This window comes from Halictus rubicundus, chromosome 1 (assembly GCF_050948215.1).
Source record: "Halictus rubicundus isolate RS-2024b chromosome 1, iyHalRubi1_principal, whole genome shotgun sequence".
NCBI lineage: Eukaryota > Metazoa > Arthropoda > Insecta > Hymenoptera > Halictidae > Halictus > Halictus rubicundus.
In genome coordinates, this window is record NC_135149.1 from 20038312 (window position 1) to 20064135 (window position 25824).

A 25824-nucleotide genomic window follows, 5' to 3' on the forward strand; every position below is an offset into this window, starting at 1 on the left:
TTGGTTAAAAATAACTGTTTCTGCCTATTGTTTGCTGGCTTCAGTCAACACACGATTACCATTTTCCACTTGGCCGGTATTTTCTCTGAAAGAAAACTGATGAATATAAAATCGAGCCACCTCCTTCTGCCATTGTAGCACAAGTAGGATGAAAGTAAGCGAAGCCATTGTACCTCCGAGTACACAGCAGTCGCTCTTTAGATTTAGTTCGCGGCGCAATAATCCTGCAACCGCGAAACGTATTAAGTCATCTCTTTTACATTCTAACTTTAGATATTTTCTATTCAAAAGTAGTCTAAGAATGAATATTCGGATCAACCAGAAACATTCAGAAGCTCTAATTCAGACCGGCATTTTTAACCGAAAACTCAACTATTTTTTTAACTAAAAAAATTGACAAGAAGAATTAAAGACGAAGATCTTTACATAAGGAATTAAAACAATATTTCACACTTCCGGCTACCGGTAAAAAATCACACGACCCCGTAAAAAATCACTAGTCCGGCACCTGATAAATTCCAAAGCGCGTGCATACACGGGAAGTCACAGTCCCCGGTTAAGCGCACCGCGGCAACCCCATTTGCCCGCGCTAATCCGTCGTCGCCGAGTGATCGCCCGGTAGTGGGAACAGCGCGGATTTTAATTGGCGATCCGCCAATCTCCGCCTCGATACACAATCTAGTACAAATATCGGCGCGATGTCGAGGCAGTGGCAGTCAACGCAAATGCAATTTGCGCATTCTAGTCCCTTCTGCGTTTGTCGGGGTGGAGGAGGAGGTTCGGAAGATCGATATTTGGTAAATATTTGTGGCGAGTCGAAACAACAGAGATCGAAAGGACTCCCCTGCTATCTGCGCATGGAGCGCAGGATGTTTGTTTCGCGAGCGGAATTCCATTCGGGTCGGGACGGGCCGGGCCGGACCAGAAAATAGCGTGGGAGGGTTCGCGTCATCGGCAGCGTCATGCACGGACGCTCAGACTGCTGATGCCGGCGCGGCGCGGCGGCACGCGATGCATCGCGCCCCGTGCTAAAAACTGTACGTCATCGGTGCTATTTACGACCTCCCTTGGCTCGGGACTGGCCATCGATCGTGTTTCGCGAAGTCCGCAACCTTCGATCTGAATTATTCCGGTCGTACCCCTCGAGATCAATGGGGGTAGTCTATACCTTCCCTAACGGATCGCAACGGACATTATTCCGGAACGATATTTCTCGCTTCTAGAACCTGCACGTTGATGCAACGATTTAAGTGGGTGCGTAAAGAGGCGTTTAACCTGCACAAAGACACACCTTTTTGAAATTAAGTCACCCTTTGTCAAATGACTTTCCTTCGGTTAATTTCTTCGTCAGCCTCTCAGTTGATTTTTTCAATGTTCCAAGCTGTCTTTGAAATGTACAACGTTCGACGGTGTATATGACAAACAGTCTCAAACATAAAGCTCCGTTCTGGATATTGTACTCCGCAGCATCTGTACAGATTTTCTCCAGGAAAACACTTAAAACTAGAGGTGCTTATGGTTGATGGCCTATGACTTACCTACATACACGAAAATTATCAAGTCAAGCGGTGACATCAGGACTGACCATCTCAAACTACAGTGATTTCTCTATATATGTCGTCAACGCCTGAATGATAAACGTCGCGGGATTATCGGCACTACCGCGGAGTATACCCCGTGAAGGGCCACGAAGCTCGAGAAGCCTAGGACGCCGAGGAGTGTAAACATAACACGGCTCGGGTATGTCTCCTGGACGATACACGACGTTGACAAAATCCATCTTGTTGACATATATCGAGAATTCACTGCATCTAGGACACCACTTTCAGTACCATCGGGTTTCAAGCTCTGACCCGTAAACCCGGCATGGTGTCACGGTCCCGTCTGGTTTACTGGCCCTTTATAGCCCTTTACAGTTTGAAGTACGCAGGTTGCTCTTCACAGCGGAGGAATCGGAACGCAGTCACAAGTATCCTGAAAAAAGCGATCGCCCGGAGGCAATCGCAATCGCGCTGCCAAAGAAGTCAACGTCCCCGGCAGCCTGTGCCGATCGAGACAAATGAAAGAACCGCAGCCCGACGAGGCGAGAAGTAGACGTGGCAAACATTCGGATCGTCTCGTCAGGCGGACACGTCGTTTCTCCTGACGAGACTGAAAAGGGATGCAAGTAGACGTCCGCGGAATGATATTCAGAGGGATGTAGAGGACAGAAAGAGGACAGGGGTTGGATGGGGGATGAGAACCGAGGGGGAGGGAAAGTTCGCCGGATCGGTGTCCACGGTGGATAAAGTGAAAGATTCTCTCGGCTAAAGGACAGGGGGGATGTGGGAAGAGGAGTGGTCTCGTGTGACAGGGGTTGAAGAAGAACCACGCCAGTCGGATGGTCACCCTACGTGCCAAGAATTTCTCGACGCGAAGACGTGGACCTCAGAGCCGCACCAAAGTGTCTGTCTTTGGTGTTGCCGAGGTTTCCCGGTTGGGGGTGGTAGGGGGAGGGGGTGGAACGCGGAGGAAGCGACGGTAAGCGAGAGCAACAGTCGCTGAATAAACACAAAGTCCAGTTAAAGTCGTAATAAATGTCTCCTCCTTTCCGATGGGTTCTTCCTCCACCGGTTCGTCTCCCTACCGACACCAGCACGAGACCATCGCGCCCTTCTCTTTCGCTCTTTTCACGCCCGGCGTGCTTGCTTTCCTTTCTTTCGCGGAGACAAACGGTATTGAGGGTGAAAATTGACGGCTTTATCGTGCCGCTTCCGCGAGAACTTTCCGAGGATTTTCCTCTTCCTTCTTGACGGTTTCGTATTTTCCGGTAGACATTCCACCATTCTGCAGTCTCCACCTCCTCCTCCTCTTCCATCCTCCCTCCCCCCCCAGAAGACACCCCCGGGTCCAGCGATTGTCTCGAGGAAGTCTTTAAGAAAGACTGATTGGACGCAATCAGGTATTCCGTTCGTTTAATCGCGACGCCCGCTGCCAGCTGATCCTTTCGCCCTGCCTACAAATATTGTTTTCTTCAACCCCTGTTCACTCTCTCGCGAATACTTGGCCGGGGTTCGCGAAGATTGCAAAGTGAAATTCGCTCGTATGCGAATGGGAATCTCGAATAAGGGATTCTATGCTATTCGGTGGATCATTCGGTCAATCCCTATTCAGAAAAGCTAGAGACCACACTTATTAATTTTATTTTAACACTAGAACTACCGAACCAGTCAAACTGACTGGTTCCTAATTTTTTCCTTCACAATTACTGAAATTGTAAAAATGTTCCCATCAGAAATGTTTGAATCGACTTCTTTATTCAAACACGTATTCGAATAAAAATGATATGAGGTTCGAATAAATGTAGTGTTGTAATTATTACAATTGACTCGGTAGTTCTAGTGTTGCATTGATTGCATTGAAACCATTCAGGAGAACGAGAAACACAACTCCACCGAGATAAAATAATATTGTATATTTCAACTTAAATCTTAGTTTTTCGTACGTTCCAGGGTTCAGTGCACTAATTCAATTTTAATCTCCGTTATCATCTAGATAAATGGACTTTTTTTAAAAAATGGCTTATCGAGTGCGGTGTCCAGCAATATTTCTGCGGATTAAAAGTGAGAAAAGTGGAAGAGTATTTCTGTAAATTTGAAAATTAAATTGATGTTGTTTCCCTGTGTTTGAGAAAGTAGGGGTTCGCGTAGTATCGTTTGCTATCGCGGTGGCGGATCATTTCGATTAACGGGGTATCCCCCGGTTGCGATGAAACCGCGTGCAACCGCGGCTAAAAGTTCCAGCGACAACGATAAAGTTGCTATGTGTACTGCGATATCCGACAACACCGAATAAACACGCGGCCGATAGATATTTATTTTTCTGCTTCGTGGCGGCTTAAACCTGGACGAGATACGCGAATAAACAATCCCGACATATGTTTCTCTTCCACTTGTCCCGCGGCTCTTCTATGCCAGCGTGCTCTTCAATTACGTAACCTGTAATGGACAGGTATCCGACAACAGTAACCATGCCGCGGATGTATATCGAGAAGATGGGGATTTGTTTAACGATACGCGAAATAATTTGAAATATGGCACACCGATAGAACGGCAGAAGCCATCCGTTTCGATCGATTTTACATCGCTTGTGAACAAAATCTCTGAAATGACCACTGCTTCGAAATGAAACGAATTAACAGAGAAACAGGGGAGGGGACTTCTCTTAATTACAGAAGAACTATGCGCGCTTAATCGGGAAAAAATAGATCACCTAACGATATAATTCAGATACAATTGAAATTACCAAAATTGGCAATACAAATTTTTCTTAGATTCTCATTCTGCGGGTCGTTGCTTTCCAAATGAAATCTTCTCTGAGGGGTTGAAATAACTACCCCATTTACTTTTTCTGCAAATTAGAATTATTCCAAGGTGTGAATTGTACGTGAATTTGGATTAACTGTTCGTGGTAATATCGGAGGTAATTAAGTACTGGTTCTTCGAGAAATGAAAGCGTCAGACCAGAATTCAGAAGACAACGAATCCGCTGGTCAAAGATTCCGCGTACCGTCGAGCAAAAAGATGGCCGGTTTCGCCGCGTCGCGTCGCCGAGAAGAAATTACAAACGAGCCCGGTAACTCGAGGCAGCCGGTGTTGGATTGCACCTGCACGAATCGCATCAGTGGCAGCTGACTCGATAATCTTGTTGCGTGGCGTTCGACGAGGCAGCGGCTATGTGTACGAGTAATAAAACTCGCCTCGAACGGCTACCTCGAACGGATCAGCGAAATATCGATGGTACTCGATGGTAGGGAAAAACGATCCCGTCACGTCCATCGCGGCGTAAACATCCTGGAAAAAGCGTAGCGAACGGAAAAGAAACCACGGGGGAGGAGTGAAGGGGTAGGGGGAGGAGCCATCGGCCGCAGAAGAAGAAGCAAAGTAAAGACAATCGCGCGCAATTGGCACATGAAATTTAAAGAAGCGAGGCCGGTGCGGGGCGCGGGTGGAAGGGCCGGTCGCTTCACTCAATATACCCACGATGTTCGAGCCCTTATTCTTTTCTCTTCCTTCCAGCTCGCTGGAAATTTACATTTCCTCCCTTACTGCTCGAACTGTCTGTTTATCCCGCTTTCTTTTAAAGAGCCGCTGGTGGCTATGCCCTTCCCCTTTTTCACGAGCCCCTGAATTCTAACCCATCGCCCCCTCCCCCTGGAATTCGCTGCCCGCCTCCTCTTTCTCTTCTCTTGCTCTTCGACCGTTTCCGTCTCGTCTCCTCTCTCTCTCTCTCTCGACTTTTTTCTCTGCTTTCTCCTCTGCTAGACGTCGTTCTTCCACGAACCCGCAGCACCTCATCTTCCGCTACACAGAGACAATCCTCCATTTACGCCGAGATTACGCTTCGTTGGCCGATAATCGAAAATATGCCATCGAATAACGCCCCGGAATTATTTGTAGCCGAGCTGCCATCCCCCCGCGCCGATGATGAGAGACAATCGGCCAAGAAAGAGGGTTCAGGGATCCGAAGGTTCTCTGGATCACGGGAGGGTGCGTTCTGGTTGATATTTTGTTGTGGACCCGCAGCAATCGCGGGCTAAACATATATTTCTGTCAGTATCCCGGTTTTATCCCTGTTGGCCTCTTCAATTGTTATTCAAACCTTTTTGACGGCCATACGAACATATTCTGGTACATAAATTAAATACTTTTTGCGTCAGTCTCTAGATCTGACGTGTGATCGCTAGGATTCTATTGCAGAAGAGTAAACGCGAGGGGAGAATTTACAAATCGCTGCATTATTATCAACCTACTGAATCTATTAAGAAATAGAAATTAATTTTGCGGCTCTTGTCTCTCGCAATCTAGCGATAACTTTCGCAACCAGACGAAAAGAAGGAGTCTATTGATTTTGCATAACGAGCACCACGGAAGATAGACATTTCGAAAGAAGCGAGCACCCCCTCGCAGGATAAATACAGCCCCCGAATGTTTTCATTTTTTCTTCTTTAATTTATCGAAGGGTAGCTGATTCCTCTCGAAAGTTTTCCAGCAGACGCCGCGCCGCCCGCTGCGCCGGGGTTTATTAAAACATTCAATTTCGTATATTACGCATTCGTTACTCTTATCTCGAGGGTGCGCTCGGTTTCTGCGGGGGTGGCGGCGGGTCTCGTCGCGTTGCTCGGAATCGGGACGTGTCATTTCGGAAACGTCGCTCAATAAACGAAAGAGGGATCAGCATTCGCGGCGGGCCGTAATCCACGGATCAGATGCCGAAATCAGCGGGTAATTGACGCAATTTCTTCGTCCCCACCCCACAATGATGCCCCCCCGCCCCGCCCTACACCCTCTCCAGCCCGAAGGATTTCTCTTTCACTCTCGAGAGAGAGACCTTCGCGAAGCGCGAGGACCTCGGAGGAAATCGAGAAGGGGTGGAAAAAGAGAAACGAGGAAAGGACCGGGGAGCGAGAAGGATAGACCAGACCACAATCTCTTTTTCTCGGGTCCTCGGTTCCCGTGAGTCGGTTTTAGCGAGGGCCCTCAAAGCCCAGAGCCAAGTCTCCGGCTCGCGGAAGAAGCGAACCTTTAATAAAGAGCTTAAGCGAGCTAAATAGAAACATTTTTCCGTCGGCTTGACTCGGGCTTGCTTCCTCGAGTTCTTGGCTCCGTTGCAATGAAATGAGCCGCGGCTGCTCGTGCATAAGTAATCCGTAGATGAAGGTAGCCCGAGACCCTTGCACAGCCACCACCCCCCGCACAGCCGAGATACTGCCTCGACTTATATCGGTTGTCTCGATCTTTAAGAGCCGGCCGGGCTCATCCAGAACAGACTCGATCGAGGAGAAATAAAACTTGGAAGTCGGTAACGTCACTGCGTAAATCGGGGACACATATTTCTTAACACCCTGAAGTTCGCCGGATATTTTCCATATCTTCGTAACGTTGCATCTGTTCCACCAGTTTCAAGATTGAATTCTTCTTCGATTTTTTAGGATTTCGAATGGATTGTCCTTTTTAATTCTTGAGCGAATAAGTGCCTTACTGTCTTGCTTTTACCTTGTAAATGAATATGTTTTGCAAAGTTTAATTCACTAAGGCGTAGTTCATTTTTAATGTTTGAGGATTGTTTTGACAATTTTTGGCCAGATAAATATTCGAAACCGCTTGAGACTGTGTTTCATTAATGATCCAGGCGGATGATCCGAGGAGGATCTTTAATCATTCCCCGCGAGTTTTTCCCGGCGCATTACCTCCTGACGTTCCGTGGAACAGGATCCATGTGTCGTCGGCGCTTTAAAGGCACGAGTGTGGGGGTCGTTTATGGCGGAAGCCACTCGATGGGGGAAGGATTCGGTAATTATTCGCCATAGGCTTGAAAAATTGCCACCTAATCCCGAAATCGATAGTCCCGGCGGAGAACGCGCGAGTGTAAGGAACCCTCTCTCACCCTTCGTCTCGCGTACGTATCAGGTTCTTTTTTTCTCTCTCTCTTCTGCCAGCCACCCCCTGGCACGACGTAAAAATAAGGGGGTTGAAAGTCTGGTGGCTGGCCTCCTCTAGAACGACGCCACCCCACAACGTTGTCGCATTATGAAAATAATGTATCGATATCGTAATAAGGGAATGATTGGATACGTCCGCCCTGATATATTCATCGGCACCCCCTAAATTCACCCCTTCCCGCGAGGCGCTCACCTCGACTATTATTCATATAACGTATGGGGCTTTGCGAGGTGTCTGGGTTATATCTTTGGGACGGTAAAGCACCATTTTTTCGGTGAGACATTGCGGGCATAACGAAAGATGGAGAAGCAAGCCCGGAGTCCTCGTTGCTGGGAAACAAATCTCCCGGACACCCTCGGAGTTTTCTAAAATGCTATTCCTCTACGCAATTAAATCTACTGATATAAAACAGAATTTATTCGTCCGAAATTCTGCTGAGTTTGATAAATAAATTTAGCTCTCTTTGGAGACAGGTTACTGGAAAACATATCTCCTAGCCAGCCCCGAAATTTTCTAAAATGCTACCCCTTCGTACGATTAAATTTGATCGAACAGAGTTTATTCGTTCCATATTCTGCTGAGTTTGATAAATAAATTTAAACAACTATTAAATGCTATTCCTTTACACAATCAGTTATACTAAAACAGAATTTGTTCGTTCGCAATTCTGCTTTGTTTGATAAATTAATTTAGCTCTCTTTGGAGAGAGGTTACTGGAAAATATATCTCCTAGCCAGCCCCGAAATTTTCTAAAATGCTACCCCTTCGTACGATTAAATTTGATCGAACAGAGTTTATTCGTTCCATATTCTGCTGAGTTTGATAAATAAATTTAAACAACTATTAAATGCTATTCCTTTACACAATCAGTTATACTAAAACAGAATTTATTCGTTCGAAATTCTGCTTTGTTTGATAAATAAATGAATGTAGCTCTACAGAGGCTATGGTACGGAAAATCAACCACCTTTTCTACAGTACACGAAGGGTTCAGATAAACGTAGTTCTACCACAGTTCTTGCGACGAGCAGCTCACGAAAATGTTCTAACCGACGCATACATTTACATCGCCTTACACCGAGTGACTTCCTCGCGGCCGATACATTATGAACGACCTCGCCGAGGCAGCACCGGGCCGTCTAGAAACCTACAAATCAGAAATTCGCGTCAACGAAACTCGTCTGGCCTCCCTTCATTTCTCTCGCACTCCACCCTGACACCTGCACTCATACAAACGTTACCCGGGGGTCTTCCCGAAGTTCGCAACACCCTGCTGCACGTACGCGACGGCCGGATTAAACGGAGACGGAACGAGCCACCCTCTTGGTAATCGGCTCGTCTCGCGATCTCTCGACCGATGTATAATTTATAAAACGGCATTAAATTGTCTATGTCGCAGACCCGCTCTGTTTCTAACTGGAGACGCCGCGCCGTTTGCGGTGCACCTTCACCGTGGAGAGTTTGCGAGTAATCTTCCCTCCGGACTGAACAACTTGTTCTTCGTGCAGCGTTGGTACAGAATTTATTTTTTACTTCGTAGACCAATTTCTTTTTTTTTTTCATAATTGCTGCCGTTGAACGATTTAATGGACTTTTCTTTATCTTATTTCGAATAGTGTGGAATTTATTTTCTACTCAAACTAAGGAAGAGTAGAGCGTACAGATAACACAACATACGGATAATTAATTCTACCGGTACGTACCACCGGATTTTTCGTCTCCAAGATGTGCACCGTATAGTTGAACCAGGCCTACAGCATTATTCACAACTGATTAATATCATGCATAAGGCTGCAAACATTTTTCTTTTCCAACGTACATGATGAACGAAGCAGTTTATTGTGATTTGATCGAAAGAAGGCTAATAAATAAAATTCCTGACACCTCGAATAACGAGTATACTTGAGAATGAGCTCTGCGTTGGCGTGCATAACGCGTTTGATGGGCGAGAATAAAAAATTAAGATCCGGCGGCTTTAATATCGCGCAACAAGACCGAAAAGAAAAACCGAAGCACTCGAGGCTCCGCCGTCTTTTAGTCGTTCGCGGTTGGAGGGTGCTCAGCCGTGTAGTGTCAATGAATAAAAATTTGCGGCGAGGGTGGCCTCGCGTTTGACGCCGATTTTAAAGCTTACCCTCGAACCGCCCGGCCTCAGCCGTCGCCGCTCGGTCTCTTACCCTCTCGCGCCCCCTTGCACCCGCTGTCTTTCTCTCTTTCTCTCTATCTTTCTCTTTCTTCTGCGGAGACATTACTTTATACTGCGGTAGAGCATCGCGAGGAGTCACGGTTCGCAATCAGCGGTGGCTGAAACTCGCACTTATTTTCGCCCGAGTGCCCACGGCCCTCACGAAACCACCCCCGTCGAACCAACCCCCCCTACCGCCACCCCATTCGCTACACGAGCCAGCGATCCCGGAATAAGACGGTTTCGCCTCGGGATCATTATGCCACGCCTTAAGTCGAGCTAATATGTCCTTTCTCTGGCAAGACACTCCCGAGAAACCCTCCCCCCACCCCCACGCACGGAAAGTTTGCCTGCCGCCGGTTCGTGAAATACTTCTTTGGCTCCGCTGCATTTTACCCAAAATCTAGTCACCAGACTGCGCAACTTTATGCGAGAGAACAATTCTTTCCGTCAATCTCAAGACATAAAAGGAATTTTGTTTCTCTTATCAATGGTTTCATTAAGTCGTCAGAAATTTAATGATATACTTACATTCTTTCAAGTCTTCCACCATTCAACAATCTCTTCGTCAAGGTAACGATTGAACAAAATATGAGAGAAACGTAAAAGAATATTCGAATAAAAATCAGGCGAACATAGCACTCCCTTCTTTTAGATAAAAATCTTGATCTTCTGAGGCCTGCGACGCTTCTCTTGACAAACGCATTTGTCACTGTGACTTTTCATATTCCTTGTAATTTACAAGCGTCTGCAATCAATTCCGCAGTTGATTTTCTCTCAAAGCAACAATTTACGTAATACTCATTGCTTCAAGGTACGCTATGACAGACGGGACGAATGAATGAAGTCGAAATGAGAACGTAGAATTTTGTAAAGGGACGTAGCAAATCGATCAGCAATCCTTCAAAGATCCCGACGGAAGAAATTTCGGCAGACCTTCTCCCCAGCAAGAACCGCTGGACGCGCCCGCGTGAATAGCTGACAATTGTGCGGCCAGGGGATGAAGTTGCAAGTCGAAGGAAACTGGGAAACTTCATAAATCACCGTAGGGACGTACGGATCCCGAAAGTAGGCACGCCAGTAGGCTCGCAAATGTGCGAACGCGCGCGTGCTATCCTCGGCTGGGAACGCGGAGCAGTACACGGTGTGCGTGGGGCCCTTATTTGCTCTAAAAGGTAACGGGAAAAACCGAGGTCTGTCCGTCCATGCCTAGCCACTCTCGAAGCCTGACCGTTCTCACAGTAAATATATCGAAGTGAATTGCAACTCGGTCCCTAATCCAACCCGAAGACCCCGTGTGCCCGTGGCTTGATCCATGGCGCGGCACTAAATTTCTTAGGAATTTATAAGGTCCCTTCGTCTGCGGCCTGCGAGTCTGCTATTCGCGTAACCTTCAGATCCACGATCCACAAGAAATATCAATGCAACGCTCGGTCCTCCAGCACTCGTCCAGTGCTCCAAAACATAATACCGATTTCTTGTGTGTGTGTGGATTAGAAACATTAGCTGCTTTATTTTATTCGACGTTTTGTTAAAAATTAGAAGATAGAAATATGGATTTACAAAAGTGATGGTGACCCTCGCATCTCGATAAACAAGCAACAAAAAACAGATTTCAACACTGTTTGCCTCCGCCCCCCCCCCCCCGGAAAACCATGCAACATTTGTTTGGAAAATTTGTTTGTGCAACTTTATTACTCACAACAATTTTGAACGGTTTATTTTTACACTGTGAGCGTTCGAGGGTGAATCTTGAATGGAAATATCTTACAGGGCGATTTGCTCAGGGGAAACGTGTACGAGAAGGACGCGAGGCGTTCCCGGTGAATGCCGAGCCGAAAATCGAGATGGACCGGGGATGATGAAGCGATCGCCGATCGACGTCGGTACATTCATCATGCTCGCTGTTTTGAATAGGTCGGGAGCCTTGTGACAGCGTGTTTCCGTCGATGGAGATCGCCCAGGCTATGGAAATTCCGTCGAAACCCGGTCCGGCCCGGCCCGGGTTCACGGATATCTCTTTCGGTCGGCGGCTAACGACGATAACGAATGTATAATTAATCCTATTGCGTTAAAATGATAATGACACGGGCTTTATGCGTCCTAACACGGAAAAAGGAAACAATCGTAAAGTATCCGTATGCGCGGAGAGCCCAGTAAACCTCTTAAGCTTAACTGTAAAGCGTCCAAAGTTACCTTTTAGTGGGTGATTAGCAAAACCGAGCTCACCTTTTCAGCGGCCAATTACAGGAGATTCCGGAATAATCCTATTACCCACATTAGCTCATTATTGCATAACTGTACCTCAGCGTGCCGACCGCTTAGTCCTCGTTGGCCCCCGTCGTTCCTGCGAATGTCTATTTCGAATGCTTTTGTCGAACTCTGATACCATCCGTCTGATACAGCCTTGCTCTCTCCCTCGATCCCAGCTTTCGCCTGACGATCCGAGAACATTTCGGTACGAATCATCAGGTCGTTAACCGGAAAGGACGAGCTATCTCGTCCGTGCCGTCTAACCGTGTTCCCTGTATTATTTTTACTTTATTTTCTTTTATTTAAGTATGACGATTTCATGAAATTTTAACGTCCATTCCGGTGCTAAGTACAACGTCCTAACAGGCTATGGACACCCACGGGGTAAATTAAATCGTCATTGGTGTCTGGCAATATCCACCCAATTATTTTTAGTGCATCCCCTTTTGTTCGAGTGCTTTAGCACTTCGAAGAATTGCTAGAATATTCATTTTAGGGTACGGGACAATGTACTAAACGATTATTAGGGGTTGAATGTCTGCACTGGCGTGTTCAATATATTTTATTTTGTTTGGGCATTTCACTATTTCATCGAGCAGCCACTCCATTATAGGGTTGTATTTTAATGCCCTGATAACTTTCGACTTGTTCACTTTCATCTCCGATTTTTACAGCTATCCTAAGTCCCGATTTTCAGTTGTCCAGAGCCAATCTTTTCGAGAAGATGGACCGCCCAGCGGCGGCGCTTCGCTATTCTCTCTAAACTCGAAAATCTGTAGGACGCGTGCGAGCGCGTCCCAGGATCCCCGTTCGGTGGATTCGCTGCTCGAAGCAGCACCTTATCCGAGATTTTATTTAGATCCCGGGCCATAAATGCGAAACGTTCCGGCCGAGCGGCCGGCCAATCAAGCGTAGGGTCGAACGTGAGCGTTAAGGGTGTTAGGACCATCCGATGTCCACACCTCTGTTGTCAGCTAATGCCCCGGTCATTGTGAGGGGTCGCTGGGCGAGCGTAGCGAATCTCCTTTTGCGAAGGTGTCTAGAAGGGGGCTAGAATGTGCTGGCCGGGAAAGAAGAAGAACTCGAAGACGGAAGAAAAAGGGAGGGAAGATCAGGCGAAGTCAGTAACCGGCCGCGTATTAGTGGGAGAGTTTCACGGATTCCTGTGAGCTACCCCCGGCACACCCGTTGGTCCCTGCGCCCTTAGCGGCTATCGGGTGACGGCAATCCGGCTAAATCTCTTCCACCATAAACGGCTAAACAAAGAGGTCCATTCTTCAGGAGCGGCTCCCTGCTCGCTCGACGATCCGAGCGACCCGCGCTACCCTTATCGGCCTCTGTCCACCACTTACGATCATCCATCTGGATCTCCTCTTTTCCAAAGCACCGACCCACCGGATAGTTCCTCACCCATTCCCGACAATGTTCCCGAGGATTTTTTCGCGATACAGCGTTCGTTCCCGGAATCGAATCCATCTAACTCGGCCAAAGACGAAATCGATCGATCCATCTTGCTTGGAAGCCGAAGGTGGTGTAGCTGGAGGATGGGTTTCTTAATCAGGAGTGAGGAAGGAAGCTCTAATGGTCGACAATGTTCCAAGTGTGTTTTCAGTTTAAGTATTAAAGAAATAAGGGTGGATTCCCGGAGGCACCCGCGTTCTTATTTCGCGCGAGTATTCGCGTGGAGTAGAGAAACTCAGAGAGAGAGAGAGAGAGAGATGGTAGGTTAAGATCGTTCCTCTCGGCCCATAATAAAAGAAGGCAGATTAATGCCTTCGGTCTTGAATCCAATCAACATTATTCCGACAATAGTCCGCCAGCCAATACCCGTTCTACTCTGCCCGGGCTGATATTATCAACAGCCCACCCCCTTTCGCTCCCTCCGGCCTCTGTTCTATACGACAGTCACCCTTAACGTCTTTCTCTACCCTCGGTGTCGGTTCTTCGTACTTTCACACCCCTAGACACCTCTCGCTCTCGTTCTTAATTCGACGGCCGGATGATAAGTATGCTAACAAGAGGAACCATCGGTACGGATACAGGCGCGGGTGCGGAAGAACAGGCGACTGGTACCTTAAAGCCAAATTAACGCCACGCTCACATAAACGCCGCCGACTCCTCCGTCAATGTTAATGTCTACCAGAAGACCATTAGCCGATCGAACATCGTCGACGGCTCGGCATCGACGCTCGCTAAGGTCGAACGATCGCCTACAGACCGCCCCTTAATCGCCAACGCGATAAATCAGCCGCAGAAAAACGCGTTGCTGCTCCACGTGCCGATATTTCAGGGGGTGGCTTCTGCTTCGAAGAGATAAAATCTCGATCGGTCTGCGAAGAACGTGCGCTCTGAAAGAAACAAATTTAATTTTTTCTCTCACTCGAAAACAGACTCGAGAGTTTGTATAGAACGTGGATAGGGCAACATTATAGCACCCTTATTTCGTAACAAGTAGGCACAATCTCCTTTATTTTCAACCTTTTCTCCTTGATTTTTATCTTTTATATTATATAATGCATTGTGTACATATTTTTATTTCGAAGTATGTCTACACAATACTACCCCTCTTTAAGAAAAGGGTTTTCATATACTCCGACACACCTTGGATAATTATTTTTAGCATTTTTGAACGGCTGTAGAAGCAACGATTTAGAAATCTAAGATTGCTGATGGACAAGTTAACGAGGAGATTTATCCTGAAGGATCGTTGCACCCCCGACCAGCGCAAAGCAAGAAGAGGAAGGCGGCGGTTTCTCCGACGATCGCGGTCCTTTCGCGCGCAATTTGCGGCCCGCAGCCGAAATCCTTCGCAGATTGTACGTCATTCGGTTTTCGGCGGGGGGTGAGCATCCCCGCGGGACCGCAGCCGGCCGCTCCCCCAATTATCTGCGACACGCTGATGGCGAAACTCGCGCGTATCAGCGAGCGCATACGTGACAACGAGGCTGCGAAAACGGGAATCGGAACTATTCCACCCTTATTTCTTCGGGGGATAGGGACGCGGCGAGAGGTGGACCGTGGGGGATGGTCACCCTCCAGGAAACGGGAGCAGCCACGACCGCTTAGGTTTCCGCAGCGTCGACGCTTTTTGAATTAACCGCCTGGACATTAGAATACGAAATTGATATATTATGGCCGTGGTCCTTCCAGCACCCAGTGGCGGGGAGGGGGTGGGGTGTCTTCAATCCCTCCGTTAGAAAGCCCGCGAAAACCGCGGCCAGGGGGTCGGACCTAGAACCCTGAAAGAAACCCGGGCGGATGGTCCGGTTACACATACTCTTTAGGCATGACTGGACGTCGTTCGCATCTTTCATCGCATTATCTTCCCTCGTAAAACACGCCTTTATAGGTTCCCGAAACCCTCCCCCCTGGCACGATTTCCTAGCTACGTCTGTCCACCCTGTGTCGCGTCTTTCCTTGGCCAACCAAGGACTACGTCCCCGCAGAAGGGGACTATGGATATTAGATTTTGATGGGCGTATTTGTTAAAGAAAACCTCGGTTTACAACTTTCAAAAGTGTCTTCGCCGCGGAGCGGAGAACAGTCCGCGGGAATTCGGAATGAAGTGTTTCCTTCTTTGACAGTTTCGTTTTAAGGGAGGGTAGTTCCTGCAATCTTACCTCGCGGGTTAAGTATCCAGAAACACGTCTACGTCCAACAAAGTTTGTAGTCGGATGAAGTCACTTTCCCGAGGGTCGTTTAAAAATAGTGTGATCAAAATTGCGAATGGATTAGTTTCGACGAGAAGCACCGGATATACACTGATTTCTTCATATATGTCGTCGTGGCCTGGATGATAAACGTCGCGGAATTATCCCCACTAATGTGGTATACACCCCGTGAGGGGCTTCGAAGATCGAGAGGCCTCAGACGCCGAGGAGTGTAAAAATATCACGGCTCGGTTATGTCTCCTGGACGATATATGTCGCTGGCAAGGCCCGTGTTGTTGACATATATCGAGAATTCACTATATACCGCGGCAACAACAGCCGTAATTCGAGACTGTTTTTTTCTCGTTGCTCGTTGAATAAGTAAACCTTGCTGTTACACATTCGGCAATATTATGTATTTGTCGCAGGATTCACCGTTCCTCTCTTCGAAATTTCCTTTGCCTATACAGTGAATTCTTGACATATGTCAACAACACGGGTCATTCCAGCGACCTGTATCGTCCAGGACATTTGTAACTGAGCCGTGTACATATTCGAGCCTCGTGGCCCCTCACGGAATATACCCCGCGGTACTGCGAGTAATTCTGCGACGTTTATCATCCAGGTCATGGTGACACATACAGAGAAATCACTGTATATAAAAATGACAAAATTGAGATTATTTGAACTTTGTGCGGTCCGTGTTACCATATATGCTCAGCTGAATATATTAATTTAATCGTTGCATCATTATAATATCAATAATCGTGAAATAAAAAATCTGGAACCGGTCATTTTGACAAGTGGTGGTAAGTGTAGTGTCAAGGTGCAGTAGTGAACGTGTGCAGAATTCCACGCTGAGGTTATTGTAGTTGCTCTAAATCAAGGCGTAGCACCTCAGAAGAGGTTAATCAAGAGGGGAATTAATTTATCAAGCCATTAGGGTGTGTTTAGCGAGAAGAATCGAGTAGGTTGCGCGATACTTCCTAGAGGTTAGCACAATGCATCCGGATTCGTTCATCCCTGGGCCGAGGCCTAGACAAATGGTCATTCGGCTGTGATTATCCACGTTCGAAAAAAGCGATGAGTAATATGTAGTAAAATCCGGCGGCCGCGAGTCGAGTGACATAAACTGCGTGGTGGATGGCCGCTTTATAGTCTCGTAATTTCCATCGTAACCGCGGCGGAACGATGCCGCCGCGTTGTCTCTGCGATCCGGTGGCCGACAGACGGAGAAAGAGTGGTTCTGTCCGGCCAAGGGGGTCGTTCCTGTTCCCGCGGAGGGGGTTGCGGGGCGGAGAAAAAGGACAAGAGAGAGAGAGAGAGGAGAGTCCTTCGAGTGGCGCGAACTATTAAAAAGCCCGCGTCCGCTCAAATTCTCGCCGGTAGTAAATTACCCGAAAAAAGAAATAACCGTTGGATTCGACCACCCTACGCCATCGTCACCCGCTCGGTTTTCATCCCCCCCCCCCTCCCCACCACTGTTCTACGTTTCTCTGGCCCTCGAGCGAGAACCCTCCTACTACTCCCGTAGCTGTCCTCGCTCGAGAGGATCGTCGGTCTCTCTTTTCTAGGGTGAAAAACCCCTCGGCCACGAGGAGAGAGACCGGGCCCCGGTTCTCAGATAAAAAATTAGCCGGAGTTGCAAACGTTTCCACCTTAAATCATATATTTATCGCGACATTAATTCAACCCTTTTAGGTACCCTTTTTTCCCGGGGCCGGCACTCCGCACGGAGACCGAAACGCCTCCGCTCGCCTGCCGCAGCCCCATCCCGACCGGGCACCCTCTTTTTCTAGATCCTGTCCACCCCTCGTCTCTCCTCCTTCTTGTGCACCAGTGTCCTGGACCGAGACTCGACGACGTACAATCGCCGTTACACCCCGACTCCGACTCGGGCCACGGCTACGGGTCCTCTGCCCGCTAATTTCTCAGATTCGAGTATTTTTATGTACCGTCGCGCGAACCTGACGGGGGTAAATCCTCTCGTTTATTATTTAGAAGGGGAGACCAGTACGGTACCGCGCGATCATGCTCGCGTGTGCGTGGAGGGTGGCAGCACCCGGAGACCCCCACACACCCGAAGACAACCGTTTACCTTGTCCCTCTCTCCTTTTTGATGGGGATATACGATCTCGTTATCTCTTCTTACTTCGACTCCCGGCGATTATCCTTCTTTACGGTCGGTTTGCTCGATCGCACACACACACACACACACATACACGCGCGCGCGCGCGCACGTCCACTGTCATAGAAACACGCACCCGCCCACGTGAACCACCGTGACCGTTCTTAATCCGAGAGGGAGAGAGCTCGCGAATCGCTTTGGTTCTTTAATTTTAATCTTTTTAACCCTTTTCTCCGCGGATGGATTATCCTGTGGCCCGTTCAAAGGACGACTCTCGCCTAATTTTCAAAGTGCTCGATGACCCCTTTCCACGAATAACACCGGTGAAAACCCGTGGAGAGTTTGTACAGTCGATTTTCTTTTTAGTCCGCTCGTATCTATGGCTCCGTTACGGTGACGTAACCGTACACCACCGTACGATTCACGTGACCGAGAGACAAGCTCACAATGAAATAGGAAACGTGCCGCGTACCCTGGGACCCCTGTGCGCCACGGTTGTTTACTTAATAAATACATATTTAGTGTACGTCACACATACGGGAACGGCTGGGCCGGCTGCGTCTATTTTTACCCCTCCCCAGTTTTGTTGTCATAGGACCGACGACGGGACTGGGGCACCCCTCGACAGAACCACCATGGGCTATGGGATACACCTAGCCCGGCGACAATGGGAACGGCTCAGGACGAGGATTTGCCTCGAACTGTTCCGATACGACTGGCATCGCGCGACTAATAACGTTGTGAAATTTCCCTCCTCGTCCCCCTGCTGCCCCATGGAAAGGAGTATCAACGCGACGGGGGGATGGTGCGATAAAAAAAATGTTTCCTATGTGTTCTCTTTTGCAATTAGACTCTCTAACCCCTTGCACTGCGAGTTATTCGTCTGCACGTAAAATTCAATTTTTCGTAAATTTATACAGTAGTTTTGTTGCTCAAAGTGCAGCCTACAAAGAAATGTTGATGTCCACGCATAAAGTTGAATTTTTCTCAATTTTACGAAGCAGTGGCTAACATGGAAACAGTTACAGTTTTGTTGCACAAACAGTTCATAAATTCTCAACACTTCATGGGTATTAAGGCTTGCTATTGCGAATTTAGTATACCAGAATTCCTGACTACATCGTTGCACTCGTTACTTCAACAGAAGGGGTTCACATGTTGTGGGAAGATCCATGTTTTTAGAGGAATCGATGGAAGATTTTCGACAGAGTATTTCCGTGCGCTGCAGTTGTTGACTAGCTGGCGAGTGAAAGGAATATTTAAGGACAAGCCGTTTCGACGAATATTTCGTCCCCTATTTCCGGTTCGCCTATACAAACTTGAGCCGGTGGTTCAGGTTGCGTCAGACAACACGTGTACACACGTATTTACGGAGCCGGCCGTGTGTGCGGGGAAACCTCCGAGCGTTTGTGTACGCCCAGTCCACCGAGGGAAAGGAATATTCATAATTTACTGACAGTCGCGCTGATTGAACAGTCTCCGGCACCGGTTACCAGCGCCGAAAATCTTTGATATCCCGGCAAACACCGGATTTCCGTAAATATCCTTTGATCTCGTCCAATGCGGTTGCTTCAATGATCCAGAGCTGCATCAACGATCAATTTTCACCCTTCTAACACACTTATCCCCTGGAAAAAATTACTCCCTCCGTGCATGGCCTTTAAACAGACGAACTAAAATTTTCAGATACTTTTAAACATTTGACAAAATCGGTCCAACTGTTCCTAGATCCAAAATCCTATGATTTTTTGGACACTGATCAAAGACCTGTTAAACGCTTACTAAACTAAATCCAACTGCCCCATGCTCCACAATTTCAAAAATTTCACAGTTTCCAAAAATAATCTCATACGCTGGGTTGGTCGCTCAAGCATCTTCAAATAAGACCAGTATACAGCCCAAAAAAACTCGAGTTCCTCTCCTGAAAATCCTGTTAAACACTGAGCAACCTCGATCCAAACGCTCCGTGCGCCGTAATTAAAAGAGTCTCACAATCCCTACGATCCAATTAATCCTACACTCAATTTTCCAATTACTCAAGGATCTCGAAATCCCGGGGCAGCATCCCGTCCAAGAGCCTCCAGTTTTCCTCCGCTCCAGAATTTTCTAAGCGGACTGCGGATAGCCCTAAAATCCTGCGAACCCCGTAGTATGTTGAACACATGGTAAACTCGATCCAAATTCTCCACGCTCCGCAAGAAAAACCTTCTGAACGGTCCCTCTGAAAGAAATGAATCTCAGTTGACTTCGAACACTCACCAAAGAGTCACCAAATTCCTGAGCCCCGTGCAGTCGAGATGCCAACATCCACAGCCGAGAACAACGTCCTCAATGGTGTCAGTCCCTTGATCTTCATCCCTTGAGCAGGGTGGTCCCCGCAGAGTTAAAAAATCGTGTCGCTCTCGCATCGTGGCTGATCGGGTCGCAGCGGTTCGGCAAACAACGGTGCCTTGCGACGACGATGTGTAATGTTCGGTCTGAGACGAGCATATGGGAAGACAGAAGAGAAGGCGAGAGACGGGCGAAACGAGCGAGCGGGCGAGCGGACGAGCGAGCGAGCGAGCAAGCGAGCCAGCCAGTCAAGCCACGGTAGAAACGTGCCTCGTATATGATGTACTGGTTTGCCTGGCGGCGGTGGGGTCAGGGACGTGACGAAGGGTGGGTGTTACGGTGGAGCGAGAGGGGAAAAGAGTCTTCAGACACGGGGCCAGGGGCGGGAGGGGCAGGATAAGTGCGGAGAGGGGGGAGAGAGAGATGCCGACAGAGAGGAAGGTAGGGCGCACAAGAGCGCGGAAGACGTAGTTACGCGCTAGGGGAACTCGGGGAGAGGGGGGACTCTTCGAACAAGAAGGGGGAGACTGTCGGGGGGGAGAGAGGGGGAAGGCTGAAAGCAGGCCTGTTGGTTGGTTTCAACTATATTTGTTTATATTTACACAATAAGCAACAGCCTCGCCGGTTGGGCTGCTTGGTATGCCTGTGCCGCTTTTAGTGTTTAGTCCTCGCTACTCGGTCGCCGCGCGAGAACGTTGCTTTTCGTCTTCTTTACAGGCCGTCGCACCGTTCCCTCGGTTCCCCTACCCCTCTGCCCGAAAAACCGGCGGGTCCCTCTACGTACGTGTGCTACTCTTCTCATTTCTTTTCTTTTCTTTTTTTTCTTCTCCTTCTCTCGCCTCCTCATTTTCTTTTTCGACCGCGTTCCGCGTTTTGACGGCCTCCGACTCACCACGTGTGTACGTCGTGTCCGAAGTGTGCAGTTTCCTCTTTCTATGTGTGGCCCGGTGCCAGTGTGTACGTTCGCGAGAGTGTGTGCATCGCACCCCACGACGCGCCGCTGTGCGAACGACAGGTTCGCAGGTTGAACGAACCCCGCGGGACAAATTCGCGACGACCGCGGGGATTCAACGGCCGCTGGTACCCCCGAAGATCGCGGGCACTTCCGGTGCGATGGTGGACGTGCCGAGGAAAGCGAGCGTGCGCCCGCGTGGTGCGGCGACCTCGTGACTTCCAGTTTTAGGTTCGCTTCTCGCCGCCTTTAACCGGCTACTGTTTCCTATTTCACGCGGGGGGAAGGAAAGTGTTGTTCGTTCGCGAAACTGTTCATGGACGGCTCCGGAAATCGTTCGCCGCGCTCTTATGTGGGATTTCGCGCGCCTCCGACAGCTCGGCGCAGCCAGGTCCTCGATCCCCGCACCAGGACCAGGAGGTTCTCGCGAAGTAAGCATCCGTGAGATCGATCGATGGGAAAGCGGATTTTCACGAGTGCACAGAGTCGTGCGATTATTTTCGGGAGGGTAATGCGTATATTATTAGCATAGTGCTCGAGGTGCGCTCATTGTTGCGTCCCGCTCGAGTGCATGGAACCACATGCGCCAGACGAGGTCTAAAATTGCTCCTCCCGGTGATATCCGATAACAAAGCACGGCTTCGAAACCTTCGGAGAAATAGACTTTTAATAAATATAGATAGAATGGATTTCTAACGAATATCCCGTATTTATCGGGGCCAAGTAGTCGGAACTGAACGCCGCGGATTATGGTGTAGAAATGATTGTTCACGGTAAAGTTCGGTGCACTGGGGATGCAGCCCGGTTGATGTAACGATGATCCTGATTTCAGGACGATGGCATAATGGATCATGACACGGACGGAGACGGCGCGATCAACTTGTCGACGTCGCAGCGACCCTCCGCCGCTACCACCCCTAACGGTGACACCTCCGCGTACGGCCAGGATCAACAAGACAACGACCAGGTGAGGAATTAATCTCCAATCCCGATGAGGTTGCTCGATATGCCTCGGTCGTCGCTCACGATTAGGGCAACTGCTATGCGATTTTTCTAAAACTGTTCGTCGGTACAATTTTTTAGTCTTGCTGACGAACCTTATAATGGGGGTGTTGTAATTTAAATAATTGCTGGAACCCTCGTAACAATTGCTTCAGCATATTAGGATTTTAACATGTCCGATACGGTTAAGTCGTCGTTCATAAATATACTGCGGAGTTGATTAATTTATGACGAAAAATAGATCGGTCAAAAAAACTAAAACGACATCAAAAGAATTCGATGTTATTAATCACACTGGATCGCTTTCAGCGTACCACTGATGTACAGAAGTACCAAGTACAAGAATTGAATGAACTGCTGCGTTCAGTGAAAATTTGTATGACGCTTTTTGAGAATAATAATATTTATGGTAATAATTAATTTTTATCAAAAAAATTGATAGAGAACAATCTCTAGCACAACTAAACATATTCAAGGATAAACAGAATTTCTTCAGTTAAAATTTGTCGGCAAAACTGTAAATTTGAACTTCCGCAGTTCAATTATTAATAACCAGCGGCGCAGCAACGCCGCAAACACGCAGCCTTAATTTTCGAAGCAAACATCTGTTCGCGCTCGATAATGTTTAAAAGGGGAGGCGGCCGGTGAAACAGTGGAATCCTCGAGCGATAAGAAACACGTTCGGAAACGATCGACCGGATTGGGTCTGGCCGGTCGTAGTTGAAAATCGAAAACGGAATCGACGAGGGTGATAGTTTCGCGATACAAGCAAACCGATAGCGATCCTGTCTGAGCGTTTGAGGGGTCGCGGGACCTTAAAACCGGAAAGTTTTTCCCGCGGTAAGCCAGGGGCCGCGATACTTCCGAGGCGTTTGACACCCAGCCACCATAAAATCGAGCCCCCTGATTTCAAATTCAATTCAAAATCCCGCGTTCGCGGCTGAACGCAATATAACCGGGGTCCCGGATAGCGGCGAGCGCCGTCGAGGGAAACAAATGTTTTATGGCTCTTAAAGCGGCCTTTTCGACGGTTTCGTTTCGGTATAGGGGGAGCAAACGTTACGGTCGTCGCTGCCGCAGGTATAGAAGCCACCTTCCAGAATGCGTACATGCGTGACACACGCACACCAAGCACCCGAGCACCCGAAAACCGTACCCCCGTGCCCCCACGTTGCACGCGGCGCCCACAAACACATTCCTTCCTTCACACTGCGACAATTGTCTCTGGAAAAATGTTTTTTCCTGGCTTTTACGACGCCTCGCGCTATTTATAGAGCCTTTCACAGTTCCTTCACGCTCTGTCCAGATGCAGGGAACATTTGTTGGCCTCCAAGCACGAGGTTGTTGCATACGAAATGTCCGTTTTTTAAAAGTACCGTCGAACAGCCGCAACTTTTCTCTAATTTCTCTATTTTTCCACTCACGTAAAAAGAGTGCATCACATAATCGCATTGATTGAAAAAAAGTAAAATTCATTGAAATGTAAAATTATATATTTAAATTAAAGTTCAAGGTAGGATCCTAAGGATCAGCTCGCTACCCCTAAGGGATACACAATAAATCTGTAACAGTATTTCTCGATTAAAATGCATTATAACATTCGCATTCTAAAATCGGGCATTCCATATGCAACAGTATAATATATCCCTATGGGTGTCAGCTCCTCGGACAATGCGTTCTTGAAACGGAATAAGTGAATGCGCTTTTAGAACGTCCCCCAGATTTTATTCTCGTCGAGCATGCATGATGTACGTACGTTGTTTAATATCAAATGTGTACTGGATTTTCGTCCGTGGCATTCGAACTATTTCTTGATGCGACTGTGAATTAATAACACTTTTGGTATTTCTCAATATCTTGGACATTATAATTCGTGGCACTGGAATCATTCTTTAATGCGTCAAGCCCCTTGACGTATTAACACTTTGAACGCCCAACTAGAAACCCCAAAAATTCCATAAAATCAAAGTAAGTTATTGGATGAAATAAAAATTGCAAAAAATTAAATGTATGATACTGAGTGATCCCCCAACTTTCTTGCATGTTACAGATCCTAATCAAGTTCAGTACAATGAATATATCAACGTAAAAATTCATTTTAAAACCTGCACAAATAATTCCGTCACCAACATATGGGTGACGCGGTGACGAACGTGTTAAAGCGTATGCGATTTTGAAGATTTTTATGTGGAATTGCAGACCACAAATTTCCAAATGAAATACCGCGTGGATTAACGCTTTTACTGTCGTGTCGCCCGTTTTTAGGAGGTGTATAATTTCTTTGGACCGAGAAATCAACGGCGACTGGTAGAGCGCGTTTGCTTATGGTCTGTGAACTGTAAAAGTCTAGAGAAATTAATTAACACTGTAAATCTTAACTTTTCAGTTTCTGTTTGATCGAATAAATCCCTTCGATTTTACCGAATTTTTGTGGTCCCCGAGTTGGCAGCCGACGTGTTAATAAGCCTCCAGTCGTGGACAGTAATTTATCCGCAATATTTTTCGCCAAGCGGATTTCCGGCTCTGTCTCCGGTATTTTCGCGAGATGAGGCGTGTAGTCTCGCGTACACGGGGCCGTTTTTTCGCGAGACATGTTTGCTTAATTTCGTTAGCGGGGCTCTCGCGTGGTAGATTCCCCGATAATTCAGCGTCCGTCGATAACGCTCTCTCGCTCTCTCCCGGCTCGGGCTGGGGAATAAATTGTTTTAATAATCGGCCGCGCGCGAAGCATTAGGTCCGCCTCGCGCACCGGTGTATTTTTATTCGTGGCCCGTTCGTTGTGTTCGCACACCTTGTCTCACCTGTGTGTGTGTGTGTGCGTGCAGATAGTAACGGTGAATATCAAGTTCACGTGACGCACCGGGTAAATACGTGTGTACCAACACGTACCCGTGAATTACACGTGCGACACGTACATCTGCTCGCCTGTTGGTTACGTGTAAACAGAGATTCGCTTATCGTCCGCCTGACACGTATACATAAGTGTGCGACGAGCGAGACGGAGATATTTTTCGGATTATTTTAACGACACACTGGTCTAGTTTCGCCGGCCACACGGTTTCGCTCGAGTCGCGTACAAACTGAACACGCACGCGAAAAAATCCCGGGCAATTTCGCTGCGAACCGACTGAACAGTTTGGTAATTAGTCGCTTAATTAGCTTCGGATACCGACCGGTATAAATTTCTCAACTGGAGTGCTGGCCACTCGCTCGCAGCAATTGTAAAGCCGCTGATAATGGAGATGCAGCCAGAATTATTGGCGTCCGAGTTCTTCTAAATACAATATTACAGAATTTCCTTACACTGTGGAAACGTAACGAATAATTTCATTAGCAACAAAAATGTGTAGATGAAATTCAAAACAATAGAGATATTTAAAAAATTTATGAACACTGTCGGAGTATTTTCAGCTATGTTGAAATTATTAAAATATAAGCGTAGCTTCTTCACAATTTTTATGTCGCATAGAAATCAATAGAAATTTTTATATCGCATAGAAATCGCAGTTCAATCGTTACCAATTCGAAATTGATAAAAGCGAAAACGGGACACTGAACATTTTTCGGATTAGAGAGATGCGTAGATTAGGAAAATTAGCTGGAATCCAAGAAGTTTCCAGGTCCCGCAGAAGCGTGCGATTCGAGGCGGTTCCAAGATCGAGTTTTAAGAAACTATCAAGTTCTGCTGACCACTCGGCAGCGCGACCACGGCTTCCTGTCCTCCTCCATTGTGTCAGCGAGAGGTCTAGCCAGACTCTGTGACTTCAGAGGAGTGCTGATGTTCGAACTTGCCGGCCCGGCAGTCCGTTAACACCTTCAATTGTTTTCTCCTACCAATTATT

General features: G+C 47.7%; 1 protein-coding gene across 21 annotated transcripts in view; it reads left to right on the forward strand.

Annotated features, from left to right (window-relative positions):
• The window catches only part of Foxp (forkhead box transcription factor P), a 302571-nt gene that overhangs the window by 164682 nt on the left and 112065 nt on the right, over window positions 1-25824 (forward strand). For 19 of the 21 annotated variants that reach the window (XM_076793308.1, XM_076793220.1, XM_076793229.1 and 16 more), the window contains one exon: window positions 21813-21947. In XM_076793308.1, coding sequence (XP_076649423.1) covers window positions 21825-21947 — 123 coding nt within the window. In that variant the 5' untranslated portion in view covers window positions 21813-21824. Of the gene's footprint in view, window positions 1-20746; window positions 21489-21812; window positions 21948-25824 lie in introns of those variants that run through there. The other 2 variants (XM_076793237.1, XM_076793280.1) reach the window with 2 other exon arrangements.